We start from the raw sequence: 23777 nt of genomic DNA, 5'->3' as shown, positions 1-23777 counted from the left end.
ATATTGGCACCCCATTTTACATCCTCTTAATCAATCAGTCATGATAACACCTGAAATTCAATCATTCCCACATCAGTGGGGCAATCCAGGCTGGCTGACCATTTGAATCCCACTGAAGATCCCCAGGTGGAAATAGCAGAAAGTACTGCCGCTATTGCAAATGGTGGGAGTACCAAACTGTTGCTGACCATCACTACCATTTGTGACACCTGGGGAATGTCCTCTATGAATCAGTATCTTAGGCTGTCATCAGTACCTTTCATTTCTGTAAGGACTGATCCTGGGGGCAAAATGGACCTCTTTTGATCCGAACACACTGTGGTGGTGACCTATATCCTCAAATGGAGGAATCAGACCACTAGTCCAGTGTTCTGATTTGTAATTTATTTACTTGGGTGCAACAATCTCCATATCAACGTACAATTCAGACACCTGGCTGCATCAGTTGCTTTGCCAAGAATCAATCCATGAAGGGGTCATGTACTTAAAACAGAATGTCCCCTCCATCAGTTGGTCATCACTTGGATTCACACACTTCAAGGCATCCGATGATTGACCGCTTGGTGATAAGATGGAATCAACAGCTTAATCCACCTTCGTCCCCCCAGTTTCAGACCCAGCAGATTGGGCCATGAGATGCACTGTCAGCCATCTGGGAGGGGTTGTGGGCCTGTGCTATCCCTCCTACGGGGCTACAATTATGGGGTCAGAATGGCAGGATGAGGCACAAGCCCTGTTTCACCAGTCTATTTTTCCCAACGATAATACACCCAGGAAGATTCTGACCAACCTGAATCGACTGCCCTCTTCTTCTACATGCTCAGCTTCTACCAGTACAGCCTTGTGAATTAGATGATTCAAACCTTCCTTCGTGGAGAGAATCTCAAGAGTAACCATCTGTATTGCCCATCTGCGTGCCTCTATCCCTCAACTGGCTGACTTGCTCTGGTTCTGTTCTTGGAGGAGAAACAGTTGGACCCCAGTTATTACTAAAGGCTGCTCTAGTGGCCTAGTAGTTATAGCGTTCGCTTTGGATGCAGGAGGTCATGGGTTTGATCCCTGGCCAAGTCATACCAAAGACTTACAAAAATGGTACCTACAGCTGCCTCGCGTAGCGCTCAGCATTAAGAAGTTAGTGTTAGGACTAGTCGGCTTGGTGTCAGGATAATGTGACCGGGTGAGACATCATGCTACATGTCTGCGACATGATGCCCCAGTGCTAGACATCACTATAAATTGTCACATTGCAGATATTGTAGCAATATGACTGAAAAATTGTTAAAAGCTACGTTAAAAATCCAAATCACACACACACACATTACTAAAGTCTTTCTGCATCATGGCAGCATACTTGTGCGGGATAGAGACGTATTGGATCTTTTAGACAATATTGGTCTCCTTGACTAATTTTCCTTAATTGTCTCCAAAGAGATCCAATCAGGGTTTTTTAACATAGCTAGATTCAAACCCCTTCGAACTTCTAGCCTACACATCACTAAAGTCACTATCACACAGACCATGTTTACTGATAACTGTAGCTTCAGCATGCAGGATAAAAGGGCTGCATCCCTCTTGATGTTCACTGGAATTCTGTTCAGTTCAGATCAGAGGGTTCGGTGGTTCTAAAGATATCATCAGGATTCATAGCCCAGAACAGATTACCATCTGTTGGTTGTCAACCAGTGTCCCTGCTTGCTTTCTTCCATAGCCAGGTCAAGAACAGCGGCTATGCAAGATTCTGTTTGCACCCTCAGGGATCAATAATCTTCGACACATTCCAATTTCATGGCAGATGTGACATTGGGCATGATAAAGATCTCCAGCAACCAAATTCCATAACACTGTTTTGAAAATGGAATATGTCTTGAGTTCTTACTTGGTTAAACTCATGCAAGTTTGAACCTCTCACTCATGCTTTGCTAAAGTTCCTACCATACAAGACATGCTTCCTGATAGCTTTAGCTTTCACATGCAGGATCAGTGAGCTGTATGCCCTTTCAGTCTACCCAAACTATCATCTGTTCAGTTTGGATTGTTTGGTAGTCCTCCTTACACAATCAGGCCTAGTTGCCAAGAATCAGTAGCTGTCCGTAGGTAACCAGTAAGTCATCATTTGTCCTCTCTTTTCCATAGACAAGTCTGGAGAGCATTGCAAGATCATTTCTGCACCCTCAAGCAATACTTGAGATACACATAGACAAGTCTAGAGAAGCAGCCAAGCAAGATCCTTTCTGCACCCTCAAGCAATACTTGAGACACACATAGACAAGTCTAGAGAGGCAGCCATGCAAGATCCTTTCTGCACCCTCAAGCAATACCTGAGACACATATAACCAAGTCTTAGCATGAGCAACGTCTCTTCTCATGTGACTTACTGCTCTGAAGTTCAAGCAGTCTCAGTGAGACAGAACACATGATATCACGCTTCACACACTTTATTCCTGGCTGAAGCGGGTCAATCAGCCTTGTTATGATTTAAAATCTTACGATGAAGTGTACATGTATTTTACTATAATGCTAATTAGCCAATGAATTAATGAATTTAAAATATAACTATTATCACCTCAAATGGCTTAAATAAAACATGTATTGTAAATTCAAAAGATGATACACAGATCTGTAACAAAACAATGTCAGCTTTTAACAAAACAATGTCAGTGTTTAACAAAACAATGTCAGCTTTTAACAAACCAATGTCAGCTTTTAACAAAACAATGTCAGCTTTAGGTAGTTACCAATAGATGCAGTTTATGCTTTTGCTGTAATTATTTTGGGATCCAAGTTGCAATATGTTACAGATTAAATTTAGTTACAATTTTATGCCTTTCTGACTTGAGTATATTGTATGTATAAATTTTATGCCTTTCTGACTTGAGTATATTGTATGTATAATGGAATAGTTTTATGAGGAAACAATCCCAAGTATTTAACCTAATTTGTGATTTTACCTCTTTGCAGAATATTACACTACACAGCCAAGAGTTAAGAAGGATCGACTATTCCAATGAGTTTACCAAAACCACTCCTCAAACAACTACCCCACTAGCTCCTTTTATACCATCATTTCCTAGTAAAATACCTACACCACCCATGCTCACTACCACACCAGAGTTAACACCCCCTCCTCCTGATAATCCAACAGTGACTCCCAATTTGACTCCTCCCCCTCCTGGTAAATCCACATCTGCTACATCCAACTCCCCACTCCCCACATTTACATCTATACCCACAACATCAAAATCTACACTCACTACAACACAAGCTCCTTCCATGTCATCAAAATCTACATTCAAATCCCCACTCTACTTAACAAGCTCCACCTCTAACACTGGGAAGTTAACAGTTCAAACTTCAACTCCAAGTAAGTCATCTTGTAACACACATTAAAAATGAAATAAATAAACTTGTTATTATATCAATATAATAACATGTGAATAAAGAAAGTCAAAAGTATTTCTTGTCTTGGATGTAATATGTAAGCAAAATGCCACCAATACCTGTTTTCTTCCAATTCTAAATGTTATACATCCACCATAATGGTGCAATATATTGTATTATGATGTTGTCCATCTGTCTATAAGCTACCAATATTGTTCCTGCACAATAATTCAAGATGATCACTGTCTACAATTATCAAGCTTTATGTATGGCTTCCACTTGGGGTAAGGAAGAATCTATGGATTTGGGATCAAAAGGTTAATGGTCAAGGTCATTGTAACTGAAAGAAGAAATTTGGTTTCTGTGCAGTAACTCTCCAGCAGGTATAATTACCAAACTTTGTAGATAGCTTTTACTTGGAGCAATGAAGAACCCTACTGATTTGGGGTCAGGAGGTGAAAGGCCACTAGCTGAAAGAAGAAAAATATCTTCCACACAATAACTTTAGTTTTTGCAGTTGGGGTAAGGAAGAATCCTACTGATTTTAGAGTTAGAACTCAGAGGTCAGAGTTACTGTAAGTGAAAGAATAAAATATATATTTTGACACAATAACATTAGTTTGCATTATTCTCATTACTTGAATATGATAAATTCAGAACACATGTACCATTGTGTGATTCCAACATTACTACAGGAATTCAGCAGATGATAGGATTTCTGTCAACATTTCAACCATTGATCCAAACCATTTTTTTCCACAATAAGTTTTCACTTGATTGCTAGGGGCACCAAGTCTGGAAACATTCAGACATTGATACTAGAGTTTATTTATCATTAGCATTGTAGATGACGACTGTTACATCTGAAAAATCATCCATAATTAACATGCAAGCATTTGTGGGTACATGTAATATTTTTGTGAACAATGTGATTCATTTAAAGACTGTTGGAACTGAATTTCTACCAAAGGACTCAAGTTGGACATGCACTGAAACCTAGAATCTGGCAGTTTGATTGGATGAAATTTAAATTACCTTTCACCAATGAATTGTCTTGAGTATAGAATTAATCTGCTATACATATTGGAGAAACCAGGACCAGAATTTTGACAAATTAATACAAAATGCTAAAGCTTGATCAACAATGTAGAAAGGGGCAATTTTGACATTGTTTATGAGTATAAATTTGAATTTATCTTGTATCTGTTCAAATGTATAAGAAGTTTTTGTAACTTAATCTTGTTTTAATATTAAAGGTCGTACAACATGTGTACCATGTCCACAGACAACATCATGTCCAAATGTAATTACACCTACATGTCCACCTTGCCCAAAGCTGACATTATGTCCAACATTACTATCAAAAACAGCATCAAAGATAACCCGTCCTACAATACCAACACATTCAGGAACAGTGGGGACATCATTGCAGTCAACAGGTTCTTCCTCCACATCAACAAATTCAGTCAAAGATCCACAAGATCAGCAGCAAAAGAGTGGTAGCAGCTCAGGGATAAGTGGAGGTAATGTATTAAGCTTTCAAGTGGCTCTATTTTTCCCCACCTTTCCTACTTTCTCTACTTTTTCATTCCCCCCCCCCCATTTTGCTACTTTTCTTCAAATCGACCCTAATATCCCTATTCTACCAAAACTTTTTGCAGACATTAATTAATCCATTTACTATTTACTAACTGTCATAAAAGATTCCTTGCCTCTCAGAGTTCATTTGCCAGTCATTCCGTGCAGATTTAAAGGAATGTCTGATGCTTTAATGTGATGAATTTGCCTAGGCAGACTGGTCCTCTGTTTGTTGTGCTTCATGAATAAGAGAGTCAGTATATCAACCGTGTATGAACTGCAGTTTCAGGTAAAGGTTCACTGGTACAATGGGGATCTTGTTTATTCCTGAAGAAGAAAAAAACTTTTCAGGATTAGGATCAGGCACATGTACAGAGATTTGAGTAGAGATATGCATTTGAGTAGAGATATGCATATAGTAGGTGAACTGTATGATTATGCATTACTTTCCTCACTGATATTTCCTGTTTTTCCCTTCTTTCAAAAATAACCAGGGATTCACTAATTTTCTAAAAGTCAGCTTGCCCCAGGCAAACTGACTGGAAAATTGAACACACCCTTGGGAAAATTGTGCTTGCCCCAAATATGGTCAGGTAGAAAATAGTTTCAGAATAGCTTGATTTTTAAATGAGATAGAGAAAAAAATTGAAAGAATCAATAAGAAAAATAATGAAAACTAGATTCTTTGTAATGCTTAATTTTTAATTGCAACTGAAAGATTTGTGACACTGATTTTATCAATATACTTCACAATTATCATCTAGTCAGTTTCAGATCACCAACATGCATCAACATTTTGGACAAGCTAACATTTGAGAATTGAGAAAACTTATTTGTATCCATTTAATTGTTTGCCAAGATGTATTTATTTATCAGTCTCCTGTTAATTGCCACATCAACAATGGATCATACACACAGCTTGAGTGTGTTACATTTTCATTTCATCGATCATGCTTTGAATAAAACTGGTGGTTAATATTTAATGATGAGTGCCTTTTATTTCCAAACACACCTGACAATGAAATCTCGGAAGTTATATCATTAACAATTAGCACCTAACTCACCTTAAGATGGAGATGCATCAGAAGAATCTTTATACTCCACTAGCTATCAGACTTCCCAAGGTTAGCTGAGGTTAAGGGACCTGAATGTCAGCTAATCCTGGATATGTACAAATATTACTATTAAAATGTAACTAATAATTTAGACTAGCAGTATTTATTCCTTATTTTTCAACACTGGCTTCAGTTAGTAATGGAACACTAACAAACCCCAACTCAATTTTTGGGACTTGCCCATGGGAACTTAATTGGAAATTTGAGCCTGCCTGAGCTGAATTTGAGCTTGTCCTGGGAGTTGGGCAAGTTGATTTGTAAATCCATGAAATAACCCTTTTATATCTAAAATTTTCACAAAAGCCAGTACTTGGAAGCTTTATTATGAACAAATTTTGCAATAATGGTAATAAGAAAGCACATACTATGAAATAAAATGTAAAAGCACAGTTCATTTGGGATTTGAACATTGTACTATTGCATGACAGGTTGACATCCTTGTAACCACTGTATTATAACAGATGAAATTCTTCGACCATAATGTTACTGATGTCTCTTGAAAGTTACTGAGTAGAAAAATAAAACTAATAATTCACTCCAATGAATTATCAAAATTATTTCCCTTGGAAAATTCACAAATTTATGGACTTAGCATATTATGTATATAAGGTATAAAACATGACACATGGAGCTAATCTTTAGTAATGAAATAACACAAATATTATTGTAATTCATCACCCATTAGTGCCTCCTTTAGGAACAATCAATAATTGAAATATATAAACCTTGAAATAAGAATTTTATTTACTGTAATAAAAATATGCTCCTAAGCCATTCATTGTCAAGGATTTTTGCAAAAGTTAACATATCAAACAAAATTTAAAGGATTAGCAAGGACTTTGGTGCAGATGGGTAACATTCATTTTGTAGCTATGTAGTCCCAAAGTAATATCCATGGTTCAGGAATGAGTAGTAATCATTATTGATATGGGCAAGTTATTTTCCATCCAGGGTTACTAATTGTCTTCCTCAAATATGTTTTCTATTATAATGTATTAGTAGTATATCCACAACCAGACAGTCCATATCTGCCAAGCTAAAAAAGACATTACACAGTTCTTTTGGCTTGTTTAAGCAACAGAAGTGTTAAAAATTAATCTGTTTGCCACTATCATCTGTTACTTTTTCCATTCCTGCATGGATGTACACTCTTTCTTGAGGCCTTGCAAATACCAGATTTATTTATGCCGTTTCAACAGATGATGAATACTTTGATTCTCTCACAGGGAAATATACTCTAGCTATCTTGCAATTTCTTATTTTGCACATCATTTGTGTTATAACCTTGTCATAAGATAAGCATATGGGTGCCATTTTAATTGTTTTCCCCAGGTCAAGTACTTTCAGTTCAGCTCAGTACTTGACCGTTTTTAGAAATTCTGTTTAGTAGATGCTGTAATATTACACTGTCTAAGGTTATGTATATAATTTTCACCAGCATTTGGGGGAGTTATATATACTCCATATGCTAAATTTAATAAGACAATTCAATATTTCATCTGTGTATTCCAATGTTCTGCTCTCTCTCTCTCTCTCTCTTTACAGACATAAAAAAATTCAAAAGCCTTTGTAGATCATACCTTCCTAACACTCCAGAAAATGTTTCTAAAGTTTATACTCTTCAGATTGGACTGAGTGATTACCATGCTATTCTCCTTACATGAGAATCAAGCAACAGAAGTAATAAAAAGCATACCCACAAATCAGTTTCTTCAGATCTTTTCAAAATTATAACAACACCTACTTTCTGATGGACTTTGATCAGATTCAATGGGATACTATGTCAATATTTGCAGACATAGATGATATCTTAGATACCTGGACAGACTTGTTTTTGAATGTAGTCAATCAACATGCACCATTAAAAATGCATAGAATTTAACATGTTCATCAACAAGGCTAGATTCAGAGTGCAAATTTGCCACTGGTCTGATGCAGCTCATTTAACTATGGACTGGCACAAAAATTAGTAGCCAGCCCATCTTGCCAGTTTGATATTTAGGTACACTGAGAAAATGTAATCTGTAAATTGTATATTTTATCATATTGATAGAAATAATAAACCATGTGAAAAATAAGAAACAGCAGATTGTTTCAGATAATGATTTGCCCAATTTAGAGCATGGCAATGAGATCTGCCAGGTGAGATAAAAAGGAAAATATCTCACATCCAATCTATGCACAATAGATGCTTACAACTCCAGTTAAAAACTCTTCTGCATCTATTTGACGTCCAGTAACATATAACATCAATATATGGAATTATTTAGATGCTTAAAATTTCATAGAGTTGATCCTGTTGCTACCAGACTGTAGTGCTGTGCTTGGGAGAGGCTTGCCTCAAATGATGTCATAATAAACGACTAGGATGCATGCTAAGACCAAGATAATGATATTAACTGTTCGGGTGCATCATGATCATATGGGTGTATTTTGATCCAGTTCAAGCAACTCACTGCTGGAACTATTTTTCCACCGATTGAATTTCGTGGACATCTATAATTTAGAAATCATAGCATCATCTTTGGAGGCTGAGTCTAAGTTCTGATGCTGTCATTGATGAAAAGTCAGTGGATAAGGATCTTTAATCACATTCTGTGATTCAGATTGGTCATCAATGGCAGCATCAGATTCTTATGTCCAGCTTCAAGATGAGGTAGACAGTTAGGAGCATCATCTCGGTCTGTAAACAGTGTCTGTGTTATGTTGAGTTTAATAAATTTTAATAAATTTGATATATTATATAAATATCTTATTTTGAGTTTTTCTTTATTTTTCTGTTTCTCATTAAGTGGATAACCTGTTCATATCTACCAGCATTCACAGTTGAGTCACTGACTACATTTGGTCCTTTCATATCCTGAAATGTCAGATGATTTGGTTGTAAACAAGACCAGTAGCAGTTTGAGGTTACTGGTCTTGTGTGCTTGCTGAGTTTTTGGCAAGATTCACAAACTGGCTGGATTGCTTCAGAAATATTGGATGCGGTCAGAACAAGAGAATACATGAAAGCATCAGGTTATGAAGAGCATAAAATGTGGAAAAATAAAGCAAAAAGATTAGAACTGCAAAAAGGACACATGATCAAAAGGTTATTGATGAAACTAAGTTCAACCCAAAAACAATTTGGAAACTAATGAATTAGGAGTTGGTGAATCCAAGAAGACTAATATTCCATCTCTGAACATTACACTGAAGACCCTTTAGAAACGGAAACTGTTTTCAAATACTTTTTTGTCAATGTTGTCTCTAAGCTTGAAGAACCTAAAATTGTATCAGGTCTCTCATGTCTCAGAAGATTTTTTTGATCAAAGGTTATTATTAGACAAATTATTTAAAATTTCTAAAACAAGTTTAACTTTAGTTTTAAAATATTTACAAAGCATTAACATTATTACCACAGGACTTTACATAATAGTCCAGAGGCTTTGAAACATAGCAGCACCTGCTATTGCCATGACAATTGCATTCAAAATATAACCATAGACTGAAGACTGGTAAATCTCCACAATTATGGAAAACTGCAAACATAGCTCCACTCTACAAGGTGGGGGAAAAATATTACTTTAAATATTTTCAGACAATTTCTATCTTACCAACTCTTTCAAAATTAACTGAGAAATATGTGCACATGTCATTTATGACTTAGCTCAGTAACCAAAAACTTCTCCATGATATAGTCAATCTGGTTTTATGCACAATGGTTCCTGTGAAATGGCACTAATATCAATGGTTTACACATGGCTGCTGGCTTTAGATGAGGAAAAATTAGTTAAAGAGTTAGGATTGAGCTTCTAGAAGAAATCAAGATCTACCAATGTAGTGTAACAGTTCACAAGTTGTTTGCTTTATACTTGAATGACAAGAGTTAAAAAAGTGACTTTAAAAATGGACATGTATCTGAAAATTGTTATGTGCATCTGATTTAATTCATATTTATTTTAATTTAATTGTTTGTCAGTTTTAAATTTTTTATTCTTATATATGCTATTATAATGTAAATTTATTCACTAGAGATGATACTTTTTCAGAAAATTGTTTGACCTTGACTGTTAGTTTATAAACACCAGGTGTTGATCTAAATTCTGACCTTGTTTCAGAACTTGTAGCTACCTTTGTAAACAAGTTCTATTTTATTTTAAAATGATTGGTTGTTTCCAAGGTCATGATGGGACTACATGATTTAAGATGTAAACAATTTTTTTATTTTTTATTTCTTGGAGTAAAATGATTGGCTATTGTCAGGGTCATTTTTGGTGTACGTGACATAAGCATGATCATGTGACCCCCCCTTTCAATTTCACAATTCTGGTGTTTCCATTATGCGCATTTGTTAGTTTTAATAGAGATGCTTTGAGAGAGATTTCTCAGTTTGGGGCTTTTTATGCTGATGTCAAGTTATTTTGTTGTAACCAGATTTTAAGTTATAATTTTCTTCAGATCAGTTGGATTTCAAAAGGATTAATTCTTTTTCTCTGGAAATTATTTGAGGAGTGCTCACACAAAAATTTTGGAAAGATAATTGCTTACAAGTTTAATTTGGATTCCCAACACCGAAGTGCCATAATTTGTGTTTCTACAAGGAACTGTAGATAAGCACAGTACTGACTACAGCATACATCATCGTCATCCATCTTGGATTTTCCATCAGGATTCGAACTTGAAATTATTAGAACATTTATTACTAGGACTTTTGCAATTTAATTCATGGATTATTCTTAGATTTTTTTTGGACTTGATTCTTGAAACCATAAGGTCTTCTCCTTTTATAATTTTTACAGAATTTTTCCAGGAAAATAAATTATTTGTTAAATTTTAAAAAGCTTGTTGTTTTCACTCTTTCTGTGTTACTGTTTATTCGAGCCTAAACACGTAACAAAGTAAAAGAATAAACTGTGGTGTGCCACAAGGACCTATATTCTGACCATTTTTATTTGTTATTTTCATAAACAATCTTCCTGTACATATTGGAAGTACAGTTCATCATCTGATCTGTGTGCTGATGATACTACTTTCACTAATGAACACAGCTGAAGATTGTTAAATTGTAGAAGTGTATATTCCATACTGTGTGAATTATAGTCTTCTTGTTAAATTGTAGAAGTATAGTGGATGCTGTCAGCAATTTCTTTTTTTTTCTGGTTGAAGCAATTATCTGTGGCTGCAGTTTTGCATCTGCAGGAAGTACAATGTGAAGGATTTAATTGTTAGTCATCTCCACTCCCTCACTTTGACTTTTGTAGATAAAATTTCCTTTGCACAAGGAAATTGCACTTTTCTTCTTTTTTATTGACTTCCAGTTTAAGTGAAGACATGATGTTGGTGATGTTTTAAAAACATTCATGCAGTGCAAAACAAAGGGCATGGTAACCACTCCCACACTTTGAATTTTGTACATAACATTTCCTTTGCACAAATGGAGCAGCCTGCATGAAATGACCTTAAGAGTTTTAATATAATCACTGACACCTAACAGGGAATCTTGTTTGGAAGTACTTTTTATGTCTTGTGAGGGGTGAGAATAGCATATAAACATATGACAAGGCTATGTCTGTCTGTACTCTGCTTACCAGAAAGACAGTATGTCACAATATATTAAATAGCATCACCCCACTACTAAAGATGAAAAGACCATCCAGTTTGATAGGTGTATAGGTTGTACATCATGAATTTATCAGTGTGCATTAGAAGTGTATCATTTCACCCCTACACCCAACTATACAGGCTTTCATTGCAAAATGATAAGGCACTTCTAGGTTAAAGTGGTGAATACTACTGTTTATGAGAGTTTGAGCAAAAGCTGTTTGAACCATCCAGAGATTTAAACCGAATCAGGTGAAGGAGTAATATCTTCTATGTCTCTAATATTTATATTCAATGATTATTAGTATTCTTTTTTAAGCAAATGAACATCAGGTGCTATATCTTTGACTATAGTTACAGTTGCAAGCTATCAACTCAATATTCAAGGGATTTGGTGTTATAACTGGTGTTAAATAAGCTAATAGCTATTGCCATAATTAGTACAGTAGATTTATGAAAATATTAAGTTAGTGTAAGTGAAATTTAATAGCACATTATCAGCTATTCAAGAGAATTTTGGAAACCTGTTCAGAACAAAGGATTTTAGGTAATCCAAGATGGCTACCTAAGTCGATTAAGTTATATCTGAACTTTAGATGATATATCTTTTACTGCACTGGCACAGAATGAAAGAAATCAATCAATATTAACATCAGCCTATAAATATATGGATTCAAAATGGAGGATCTCTTTTCTTGTGTTTCATTACATTCAGCCCAATTTTGCTTGAAATATGATAACAGATCTGAAAGAAATAACACTTTTAAATTTTTACCACGGAAGATTCTTAAATGTATTGTGTTTGATTCAAGATACCTCACAAGAAGGCAGCAGCTTCTTCGGATTCTCTGAGAGAATTTACACTACTCCCACAAAACATTTGTCAAATGATGATGGTCATGATAATTTCTAAAGTACAACACAAACTCTCTAACTGTTTGTAATATAAAGCTTATATCAGAATGGCAGAACAAGCTGACCTCAAGATATGGTCAAGGAACTGATAATAAGCATAATGGCCTGATCTTAATTCTGAATTCACCAGAAAATCTGCAGTCCTACTAAGTTGTAGTGACTCTTTATAGTTCCACAGATACTTTACTTATTCAGGGGCCTAACTATCAATAATGGAACAGAAACTAATTTTCACCTCCTCACTGCAGAAATTTATTCTGAAACAAGGTATCATGGAAACAATCAGAATATTTTTGCATGCCAGTAGCACCCCAAACCAGTCTTTGCTAACCTCTCATGGGTCTGCTGTTCATTTAACAGAGGGTCATGTACAACTTTACCCTATTGGGAATTCAGACACAGAAATAAGTGCTGTTACACCAATTAACTCTCTGAAATTCACCTAAAGTCCACCCTTCCAGAAACTGAAAACCACAGTGGTGAGGAAGTTTCTAGCTGAGCTAGTTAGAGAAAGCAATAGTTTTGAATTGCTCCCCATGGCCAAAGGCAAAGACTGATGTCCAGTCAGATAGAGTTTATGAGATAGAGTTTCTGAATGGCAGGGTGAAAAATATGACAGCCCTAATGAGGCAAAACAAATTGCTACAACAGGAACTTGCACAAATGACAGCAAAGGTCAGTAAACTATCAAAGAAATGAGAGTCTTAAAAAACCAAACAGGAGTCTGCAAGGTATAAACATGAAAAATTTGAAGAACAGCTATCAGATTTCAAGACAGAATTTATAAGCCTTGAAAAAAACAAATAAAACCATCAGATGTGACCTAAGTAAGACATCAAGCCATAGCCTTATTCTGGAAGAGGACAACACAGAAATGAAAGAGGATGTAAAACATTTAAATAAAGACAAAGATTCGCTACTGTCAGAAATTATGAAGCTTAAATATGGTTATGCTGCTTCAAACAGCATGCGTCCTGATATTTTAGCAGCAGTGCAGGAAGACATTGTAAACATGAAAACAGAAATTGTCAGTACTCTCAAACAAGAATCACCAAAGCTCATCAGGGAAGTAAGTCAGCTTATGAAAATAAAAGTAAATACCCATAGATAAAATAATAATTTCAAACCCACCCAGAATATAGGGAAAACCCCTATAGTCCCTCAAGCTATAGTGGAAAACTGAGGCTCTACCACACAATGTCACAAACAGCAAGAAAAGTTCTTCATATCTCAGACATAACACCTTTAGATTTCATGATACACTGGATTCTATGAAAGACAAAGAAGAAAATATCAAAGAACATGATAATTCCAGAAAAGACACTCATAATTGGAGACTCCATTATTAAATATGTAAATGAAAGAGGTCTGAAACCTTGGGTTCAAGTTAAGTGCTTACCTGGGGAAGAAACTGGTCATATATTTGATGCTATGAGAAACTTACCTTTCTCAATTTGACACCATTGTAATCAGTGTTGGTGCAATGATGTAAGTAACAATGTTCATATTGACCAGATTTAAACCAACTTTTATACCATCCTAAACAACCTGTACAATCCTAATTGGTCAGTCTTCTTATGCAGTGCATGCCCAAGAATTGACACAGACATTCATGAGTTGAATGCTCTAATTGAATATCTATGTCAGGGGTGAAAATGATAGACATTGAACATGGATTTATGACCAAGTCTGGATTAGTTCTGGAATACTTAATAGCGAAAGACAAAATCCAACTAAATAAGAAGTGTTTATCCCACTTTCTCAATGCAGTAAATGAGATTTTGCCAATACTAAAGGACAGCACTGATGCCTCTAATAGAAATGTAGATCACAAACATAATTGGGACCATGCAAACTCTTTGAACCATCATCAGAAATCAATGAGATGTTTCTACTGTTTTGTATAAGGGCATGGGGGCCGTCCATTTAGTATGCATGCATGGAGGGGGAGAGGGGTTAACCCAAATGCATACACTTGCATATGGGGGGTGGGGTCTACTGATAATGTATGTATGCATTGGAAATGGGTGGGTGGGGGGACTCAATAATGATTTGTCTAATAAGTAACCTGTTTGACTGGATTCAGTCAGTGTTTGAATTTTAGCAGACACTAGACAAACTTTTTAAAGTTATGCAGCTTATTTCTTTGATGCAGTCAGACATTCAATGTTGGTGGACAATCTATTTACTAAACACCTTAATATTATTAATCCTTGATCGTTTCTGTGTGGATTAAATAGAGGCCATTCTATAGAATTTGGGAGGGGGGTGTCAAGCATACGTACGCAGGTGGAGGGGTGTAAAAATGTATGCATGTGTACGGGGGGGGGAGGGGTCAAGCTTTGCCAGATTTGTGCGTACATACTAAATGGATGGCCCCATAATGTACAGTCATGCAGACACACAAGCAAAATACAGTGTCATGACTGTCTACAATATGGGAATAAGGCAAAACACTGAAATGTTCCACTCAAATATTCAGTATTAGGAAAATGGCAATGAAGATGGGGTCATAAATTTAACAACCAAACACATTTTCCCAGAAACTTCAAAACATTCTATAAGATCTGCTAAGTGTAATTCTCCCTGTGATGACAGAAAACAAATTTCAAATACCCCACTGAGTGATGGAATTACCTCATGTGCAATCACATTAAGTGCCTCAATCACTGAAAGTGACCATAATGTGCTAACTGCTACTGACATAACTGTTGACTGTGCTCATGTTTCAAGAGTCATTGAAAAATCTTCTGAAACAAACAGTTGATAGTCATGATTTAGGATAATGTATAAAAGAAAGTTCGTACAACATGTGTACCATATTGATATGGAAAATATTAATTCAAGCAGCAAAATCAACCAAATTGGATTACACATGATATACTGAATGCTATTAAGACAAGGGGTAGATTTCATAAAATGAAAGATACTGACAATTACAGATTATGGAGAAACAGAGTCAAGTCAGTAATTCAAAAGGAAAAGAACACTTATTATTCCACTGAAATATTACAAAAAATAATCCTAGAAAACTCTGGAAAACCTTCATTGGTTTGATAGGCAAATCTGTCAATAACATGCTATTAACATGTTCTGTATTAGTTATGAATATGGTGATATTCAACAAGAACCTCTTGAAATTGCATAATATGCACTCAATGATTACTTTTTGAATATAAACAAAAACCTTGTTGATCTCATAGCTCGTAAAATATACTTCAGTGATGAATTAAATGAACATGTTTCTTTAAAACTTTGCAAAGAAGAGTTCTTCAAAATACTTAAAATAAGTCTTGAATTGATTTTAAATGAGTTAGACCAACTTGATGTCACAACAGCAACAGGCCTAGATAATATAAAAGCTAAATTCCTAAAACTTTCATCTCAGTTGATTGCACCTTCACTTGTGTAATTATCTTCAATCTAAATATTTCCACAGGTATTATTCTAAACAGGCTAAAACTAGCAAAAGTAGCTCCAATACATAAGAAGGGAGATCTTTCTGATATGAATAACTATTCACCTATATCAGTTTTATCATCACTTTCAAAGATATTAGAAAGGCATGTTTGTAATGAATTTATAAATGACCTGGAATCATTCACAATATCAGTAATCAGGCTTCCAGACTACACCAACTAGAATGGTGGATGATTGGTTAACAGCAATATATCAAGGTAACCTTGTAGGCACAGTGTTTCTTGACCGTAGAAAGACTTTTGACCTTGTAAATCACAAAATCCTGCTGAAAAATCTCAGCATATATCATGTTAACCATGAAAGCTTAACTTGGTTTTGATCCTGTCTTGAAGACAGGCAACAGGTTTCTTTTTTAAATAAACTTTCAGATAAGAAACTGATAAAGTCAGGTGTTCCACAGGGATCAGTTCTTGGACCATTACTCTTTCTGCTGTGCCTCAGTGATTTACCATATTACATTGAGCTATCCACCACCAACATGTCTGCAGATAATACAACATTATATAACATTGGATGAACAGGCCATGAGATCAGTATAAATTAAATAAAGATTTGATAAAAATAGATAACTGGTGTGAACACAATGGTATGAAGATAAATACAGCCAAATCAAAAGCCATCATCATAGGTAGTCAAGCAAAAGTAAAAGCTGAGAAAAATTATTTCAAAGTAATGATAAAAGGAATGGATATACAACAGTCTGAAAATGAAAAAGTACTTGGCATTATGATAGATAATATTGTGCTGGAAAATACAAGTTGATATGGTAATTAAAAAGGTTAACTCACTGCTTTATCTCTTGAACAGAATAAAATCTTATTTCCCTCAACAACAGAAATGTATTCTACAATTTATATGTCATGCCACACCTAGAATATTGTTGTTCTATTTGGGGTTATAGTAGTACAGAAAATCAAGAAAAATTACTGAAATTTCAAAAAAGAGCAGCTAGAGTTATTCTTGATGCTGATTTCAATATAGCATCAATAAATCTTGTTAAAATCCTAAAGTGGCTTCCATTTCAGCAGAGAACTCAATTTCAGAAGGATTTTATAGTCTATGGATACTTACATGGCTTGGCTTCTGATTATTTTAAATGTAATTTTAAATTTGTTAAAAATGTACATATGTATGAACTCAGATCCATCTTAAACAACAATTTATATTTACCTAAACCAAATTCAGAGTTTTATATGAAGAGTTTTGCTTTTTCTGGAGCCAAACTATGGAATTCCATGCAACCTTATATAAAGTCAGTTGACTCATGCCAAGCTATTAAAAAGCTTCTTTGTCAACATCTAAAGAAACAATAATTTGTATGATTTTGTTTATTTCAGTACTACTACTTTTTGCAGCATTGTTATCATGTACTAACCTATAATGTTTTCTGGATGTTGGCTACTGCTATTTTATGAATCCTGTATGTGCTCATCCTTGAAGCCTTATACATATTTTATTGTAGCAGTAGATCAGTTGTCTAGTTTTTAACAGTACTTGTTGTCTACAGACACCTCATCTTGTAAAAAGTGTGCATTATATATATATATATATATATATATATATATATATATATATATATATATATATATATATATATATATATATATATATATATATATATATACACAAATGTCACTACAGAAGGCCTCATGGAAGGTTGATCAGTTGATCACTGAGCCTCTTAAATTAAATTCATTATTATTATTATTATTATTATTATTATTATCATTATTATTATTCTGATGGATGTCAAGGCGGTTTGAGCAATCCCTGTTGTTACACCAAACTGGTATGATCTTTTGGACTTTCACTATAATCTTCTTCTTCTTCTTACTGTTATTATTAATTATTATTTTTCTTCTTCTTCTTCTTATTATTATTATTAGTAGTAGTAGTATTTTTATTATTACTATTATTATTATTTTCAGGTGAAGCTGCAGGAATCGCGATAGGAAGTTTGATTATAGGACTAATTTTAGGAGCTGTAATGATGATTGTTGTGAAATGGAAGAAAGGAGCATTGGGTAACCCCAAGACAAACCTACTCAGTAACTATTTTGATGATAACAACAAATACTGAAAACTGCTACACTGTTGTCATGGAAATATGTTCAGTTTTCTGTGAAGAAATACACGATCTAATGAACTGGTACTAGTGTCAAAACATCAGTGTAAAGAATATCTGTGAACCAGACAGTGGATCAGATGTGACCCTTGTTGATGAAATGATGCAATACCATCAATACCTTAATTAGCACTGTGTACATATATCACACTAACAAAGTTTTATCTCTTTACTGATTGGTCAGGGTTTGAAAACATTATTTTCTATTTCATATTCCAATGCACTCTGTGGTCATTTTTTAAAAAAGTAATGCAATATCCATGGTATCATGTGATTCAGCTAATAAGCGTAAACAATTTTCCATGTGTCCTGTAAACTTAATGTGTAGTGAGCTTGAGCAAAATAGAGGACATTGATAACATGGAGTCATACCTGTCAGCTTTTCAAAAGTCAAGTAGGGAGATTTAATTAAAATTGGGAAGTTTTTTGCAGCATTTTTAAGCCTCATTTTCACTAAATATTGACTGATCTTCCGGGTCTAAAACGTGAAATTCTCAAAGGATGTGTCATTTCTTCCTGTGATGAACCTTATTTTCCCCGAGGACATGTCCTTTTTTCATATTCTGGTCAGCTGTGGCCAAACTACAGTACCTTAAGGTTAGTCTCATGGAAATAAGCAAGAAAGCCATTGTGACTGATTGACAGTTAATCCTTATCATTGTAATTATTTTGTGAAATTGACTGACCCTCAGACATGATGCAAGGAAACCATGTTCTTCAGTGTGTTATGTAAGCACCAACAGTTGATTAGCAAATAAGTGATGCCCTATTTTGTTGTAACTAGCAATGCCTAAATACACAGTCTTGAGCTACCGTACTTGTGGCAACTATTTTTTCTTTGTTTTATATCCCACCTTATTTCCTTATTCTCAACTTGAAAGGCATTTAACTTTGTTTACTAAATAACATATACTCTGAATTAGGTTTTTGAGGGCACAAAAGAAGTGTGGTATGTTTCTTCATTCCTTTTTTTAATTTTATGATGGTAATTAACATTTATAGACATGGTAAAATAATGCCAGGTGTTCACTCGTGTAAGTTTCTTTGGTGGGATTGGATTTGGATTTTTTTTAACATAGCTTTTAAAAAAATTCAGTCATATTGCTATGATGTCTGCAGTGTAGCAGTTTATAGTGATGTCTAGCACTGGTGCATAATGCTGAAGACATGTAGCATGATGTCCCACCCAGTCACATTATTCTGACACCAGGCCGACCAGTCCTAACACTAACCTCTTGATGCTGAGCGATAAGTGAGGCAGCTGTTAGTACCATTTTTATAAGTCCTTGGTATGACTCAGCCGGGGATCAAACCCATGACCTCCTGCATCTGAGGCAGATGCTCTAACCACTAGACCACCAGAGCGGTCAGTGGGATTGGAGATGATACTGCATTCACTGTGATCATTCTTGGGATTGAAACTAACTGCTGACAATTTTATGGCTGTTTTTTTGTTTGTTGTGTTTTTTTCTTCTGATTTTAGTATTGTAGTAGGGTTAGAAACAATTTATAAACTGACATGAATAATGTTTAAACTTAAAATTCTATTTACTGATGAAAAAATTCCTTGTACTTTAATAATAATTATTATGTAACAACAGCATTCACTGGTGATAAAATAGAACATGAGTTCTGTGGATTGCACAAGTTATATCTGTTTAAGTAGGCTTTTTTTAAGCAGAAATGAAAATCAACAGACATAATGTAATAGCTGGGAGTTCTCTAAAACAATTGGATGGAACATGGCATGGAACATCCCCCCAAATCAGGGCTTTTTTTCTCCCAGTATGAGAGTTGACAGGTATGTGAAGTTTTAAAAGATATTTTTTAGATGATTCTGATCAAGAGATTTAGACAATAAATATTTATGAGACAAAATGTGTTACGCCTTAATTTGGCGAGAAGATTATTTTTGTTTAGCTTAAGTTGTATTTTGCTACTTTCATGTTAAAAATGTCATATAACAATTACGTCACTGTCACTTTACTAAATGCCATTTAAAGTTTGTTTGCAGCTTCAGTCAATACTGGTTCTCTTTATTCTAGAAAATTTCACATTGCTTTCAGCAAAGAGTCATAACTGTATATTATTACATGCTCATTTTTTTCCCTGTTAACTTTACATTCTCAGAATCGTTCAATATTCCCCGATACTGAATGCGTGCGACAATACACATATAGCATTCACGTGAATAAAGGAACTACTTTCTATTGTAAACAAATAATGACGCAGACGCCAGCACTTTTGATTTGTAAACAAGTCATATACACTCATGTAAGAGGCTCTTTATGCTGTGGTTGTTTAAATTTGTTTCTGAATGAACTAAAACATGTTTCGTGGACTGCAAAAAAACCCAGCTGTTTTGGCACATTCCGCGTTGATACAATGTTACGGATTTAGGCTAGCTACATTATATAAAAGACGGAAGATTAGGTCCTTACAAATAACATACAAGTGACAAGGCATATACTGTCTTCTTTATCTGGTGATAAGAATGGCAAAATAAAATACACTTACAGTTTTACATCCTGAATTTCCTCAAAATGTTTTTTCTTAATTCTGCAAATCCGTTTTACATGAGCCACATCATAGGTTTTCAGTCTGGATTACCCATTTCAAAATTGTGCTGTAATTTCGATGATAAGTGCAATTGCATCCTCCTTACTGCACTCAAAATGAAATAAGCATTAAGTTCCATAGCATCTTTTTGATAATTGCAATTGAAAGACTCCATATTTTTCCCACATTATGATTTCAAACATTCATTGACAAACAGAAACACATTTGCAGACGTAAACACACTTCTCCCGCGCCACTTCAATCCAATGTATTTCATGTATAATTTGCACAGATGAATCCAGAGCAAAATCACAAACTTTCATCGAATCGAAACAAAATACCAAAATATATTCATTCCAGATCAAATGGAAAAGTTGTTGCAATGTGCATTCATTCACAATATGACTGCAAATTTCAATTTTAACTAGACACGCCATTTTCTTTCAAAAGTTATGTCGAGCGTGCGACTAAGTTCATATTTATCTGGGCAGAGTTATGTGCGCATTAATAATGATGTCATTGTGTAATGACAAATCTGCGCTTGTGTATTTAGTTTGGAATATGGCATTCATTCATTTACGTTGTTTCTTGTAGTGTATTTTGTTTACATAATTAAACCTTAGGTAGAATAAAAAAATGAGCATATAATAAAAAGGTTACTGCATTTGTATGGGAAAATATGAAGTCGTTTTGTCAGAAGGATATACTGCACTCACAAGTTCGTGCAGTATTCCAGCCCAAAACTCGTTCATATTTTCCCATACAAATGCAGTAACCTATAAGTCTCAAATTCAGTTTTCAAGTCCAAATATTGACCAGATTAAATGAAAATGTGCAATACTTGTATAGGAATGTAGACAAGATTAAAATTATTCACAGATTATGATCATTATATCTCATTTTTTTATGTATCTGTCTGTCTTTCTGTCTAAAGTGAAACTTAACTAGCTGTTTGGACAAATTGTTTGCTGTTTTTAGGAGGTGGCCAGTATTTAGAGGTTCAGTTAGAACTAATACAGTCACCATGCAACAATTATATTTGGCCATCTGCATATAAGGCCTTTGTGTGTGTGTGTGTGTGCACAGCTGTCAAAAACAGCCACCCCATGGAAAAAGGCAAAACATGCCTTTGTACACAGGTTAACACTTCAAATTCATTGTTACAAAAATACCATGCATCAAATATCATCATTATCATTATTATTATTATTATTATTATTATTATATCAAGAATGTTTTATGTTCACTATTGAACAAAATCATTCAATATGAGTACACGTTTATGTTCCACACAAGATTTCTGTATCCTGCATCCTGCTCACTTTAATCCATCCTATAAATTAAATCATCTGTCTTAGAATGTTCACATATCTTAATTTGTTTTGTGCACCACAACAAAACAGTAATTTAACTACTGATTGACGGCTTACATATGACTGTAAAAAGAGGACCAGCTCTTTGGTTGTCCAACTTGTATAAATTAGGCTTGGAAACCAGAAACCAATGGAAATATATAATAATAATAATACAAGCACTATAGAAGAAAACCTTATTCTGAAGTATCATCTGTGACGTTATGCCAATATTTAAATATTGGCATATCTTCTAGGAGCTGAATTTCCATGACCTCATATGCAAAATTTCTGCACCTGTTTGGTTACTTTTCGGATGTGACATCATAGTAGCAACTCCAGAATTCCAACTGGGAGTTGCCAGAGTAAAAGACAATGCCATTTTGCGTTGCTTATGGGTGTAATAGCACATTAAGAAAATCCTGTGGACAACATTTTGTTTTCTTTTCCAAAAGATAAAGGCATAAAGAAAGTATGGATACATTATTACAAGCAAGTCGATTTCAAAGCAACATACAGCACTTTGTGCTCATTACATTTCTCAAAGGAATGTTACAAGAGGGATCCTGAAAAAATGGCAGCTCTAGGATATGCAAATGCTAGGCCTAGACTAAACGTTGGCGCTGTTCTAGACATACTGTTGGACATTTTAAATCCTGGGGAAAAGTGTAAAACGTGTGAGTTACGAAAATAGGCAGAAGGCTGAGTAAGTGACCACAAAATGCAACAATCAATTCACAGATCTTTTATCTACACCTGTAGTCCTAAAAAAATCTGATAGCTCAACACCTGGGGCCCCTCTGATTTTAGTTCGGGCCCATCCTGTATTCAGAGTGAAGTGTTTGTCGGGCTTGTTGAAACAAAAATTTTTTGCCTAAGGAAACTTTGATCATGCTGGTGAAATGAGTATATGTATTTACAAGATGTTGATATACATGCCTTAACACAGCAGAATTTAAATCAAATCCACCTCTGTCCTAGGTAAAATTGAGATCTGATTTTAATTAAATGGAAGTTTTGCTAAAAATAAGATTCTAAACCTGTCATGTTTCAATAAAACACAATTTTCAGTAATCTTTAAAAAAAAAAAAAAAACACCAAAAACTTTAATGCTATGCTGTTACATGTAGTATGTATAAACAGTAATCTGTAATGATTGGAACTGATACAAAACTATCCCTTGGGCAGTTTAAATAGCAGCAATTAAATGAAAAGAGGTCATGTATAAAATCAAAGTTTCACATTAATTGGCTGACAATAGAGATTGGGGAGGAGGCAAATATTGACCCCACTCCCTTGCCCCAATGTGCAAGCGCCCATGGGACGCGCCATTTCTCCCTGTGATATGCCTTATTATCCTCCAGGACAAGCCCCTTTTTTCATATTCTGGTCAACTGTAGCTAAACTGCAAAATAGCAAGTTTTGATTTAAGTACACAAACAATAAAGCCAGTGTGACTAATTAACAGTTAATCCTTATCTTTGATTTATCGTATGAAAAGGACTGCCCTTCAGACATACTTCGAAGAAACCATATTCAACGGAGTGTGTATGTAAGCACCAGCAATTGATTGGCAAATAAACGATGTTATGATGTGCTGTAGCGGACAAAAGCTAGTCCAATGAGAAAGTTGCAATTGAATTTTCGATAATGTAAGTCGATAAATCCAATATCACATGTTGGATCAAATTG

At 34.8% G+C, this 23777-nt stretch overlaps 1 protein-coding gene across 2 annotated transcripts in view; it reads left to right on the top strand.

Moving 5' to 3' along the window:
- LOC149785687 (uncharacterized) overlaps nucleotides 1-21614 on the top strand; it is a 92161-nt gene extending 70547 nt beyond the window's left edge. Inside the window, exons 15-17 of one of the 2 annotated variants that reach the window (XM_089979525.1) lie at nucleotides 2959-3361; nucleotides 4635-4901; nucleotides 17978-21614. In XM_089979525.1, the coding sequence (XP_089835651.1) occupies nucleotides 2959-3361; nucleotides 4635-4901; nucleotides 17978-18129 (822 nt within the window). In that variant the 3' untranslated portion in view covers nucleotides 18130-21614. Of the gene's footprint in view, nucleotides 1-2958; nucleotides 3362-4634; nucleotides 4902-17977 lie in introns of those variants that run through there. The other variant, XM_089979526.1, reaches the window with a different exon arrangement.
- The last annotated feature ends 2163 nt before the right edge of the window (nucleotides 21615-23777 follow it).

Source organism: Sinohyriopsis cumingii, chromosome 13, assembly GCF_028554795.1.
Source record: "Sinohyriopsis cumingii isolate HCF-2022 chromosome 13, ASM2855479v2, whole genome shotgun sequence".
Taxonomy (NCBI): domain Eukaryota; kingdom Metazoa; phylum Mollusca; class Bivalvia; order Unionida; family Unionidae; genus Sinohyriopsis; species Sinohyriopsis cumingii.
This window is presented reverse-complemented; position numbering and strand designations above follow the sequence as displayed.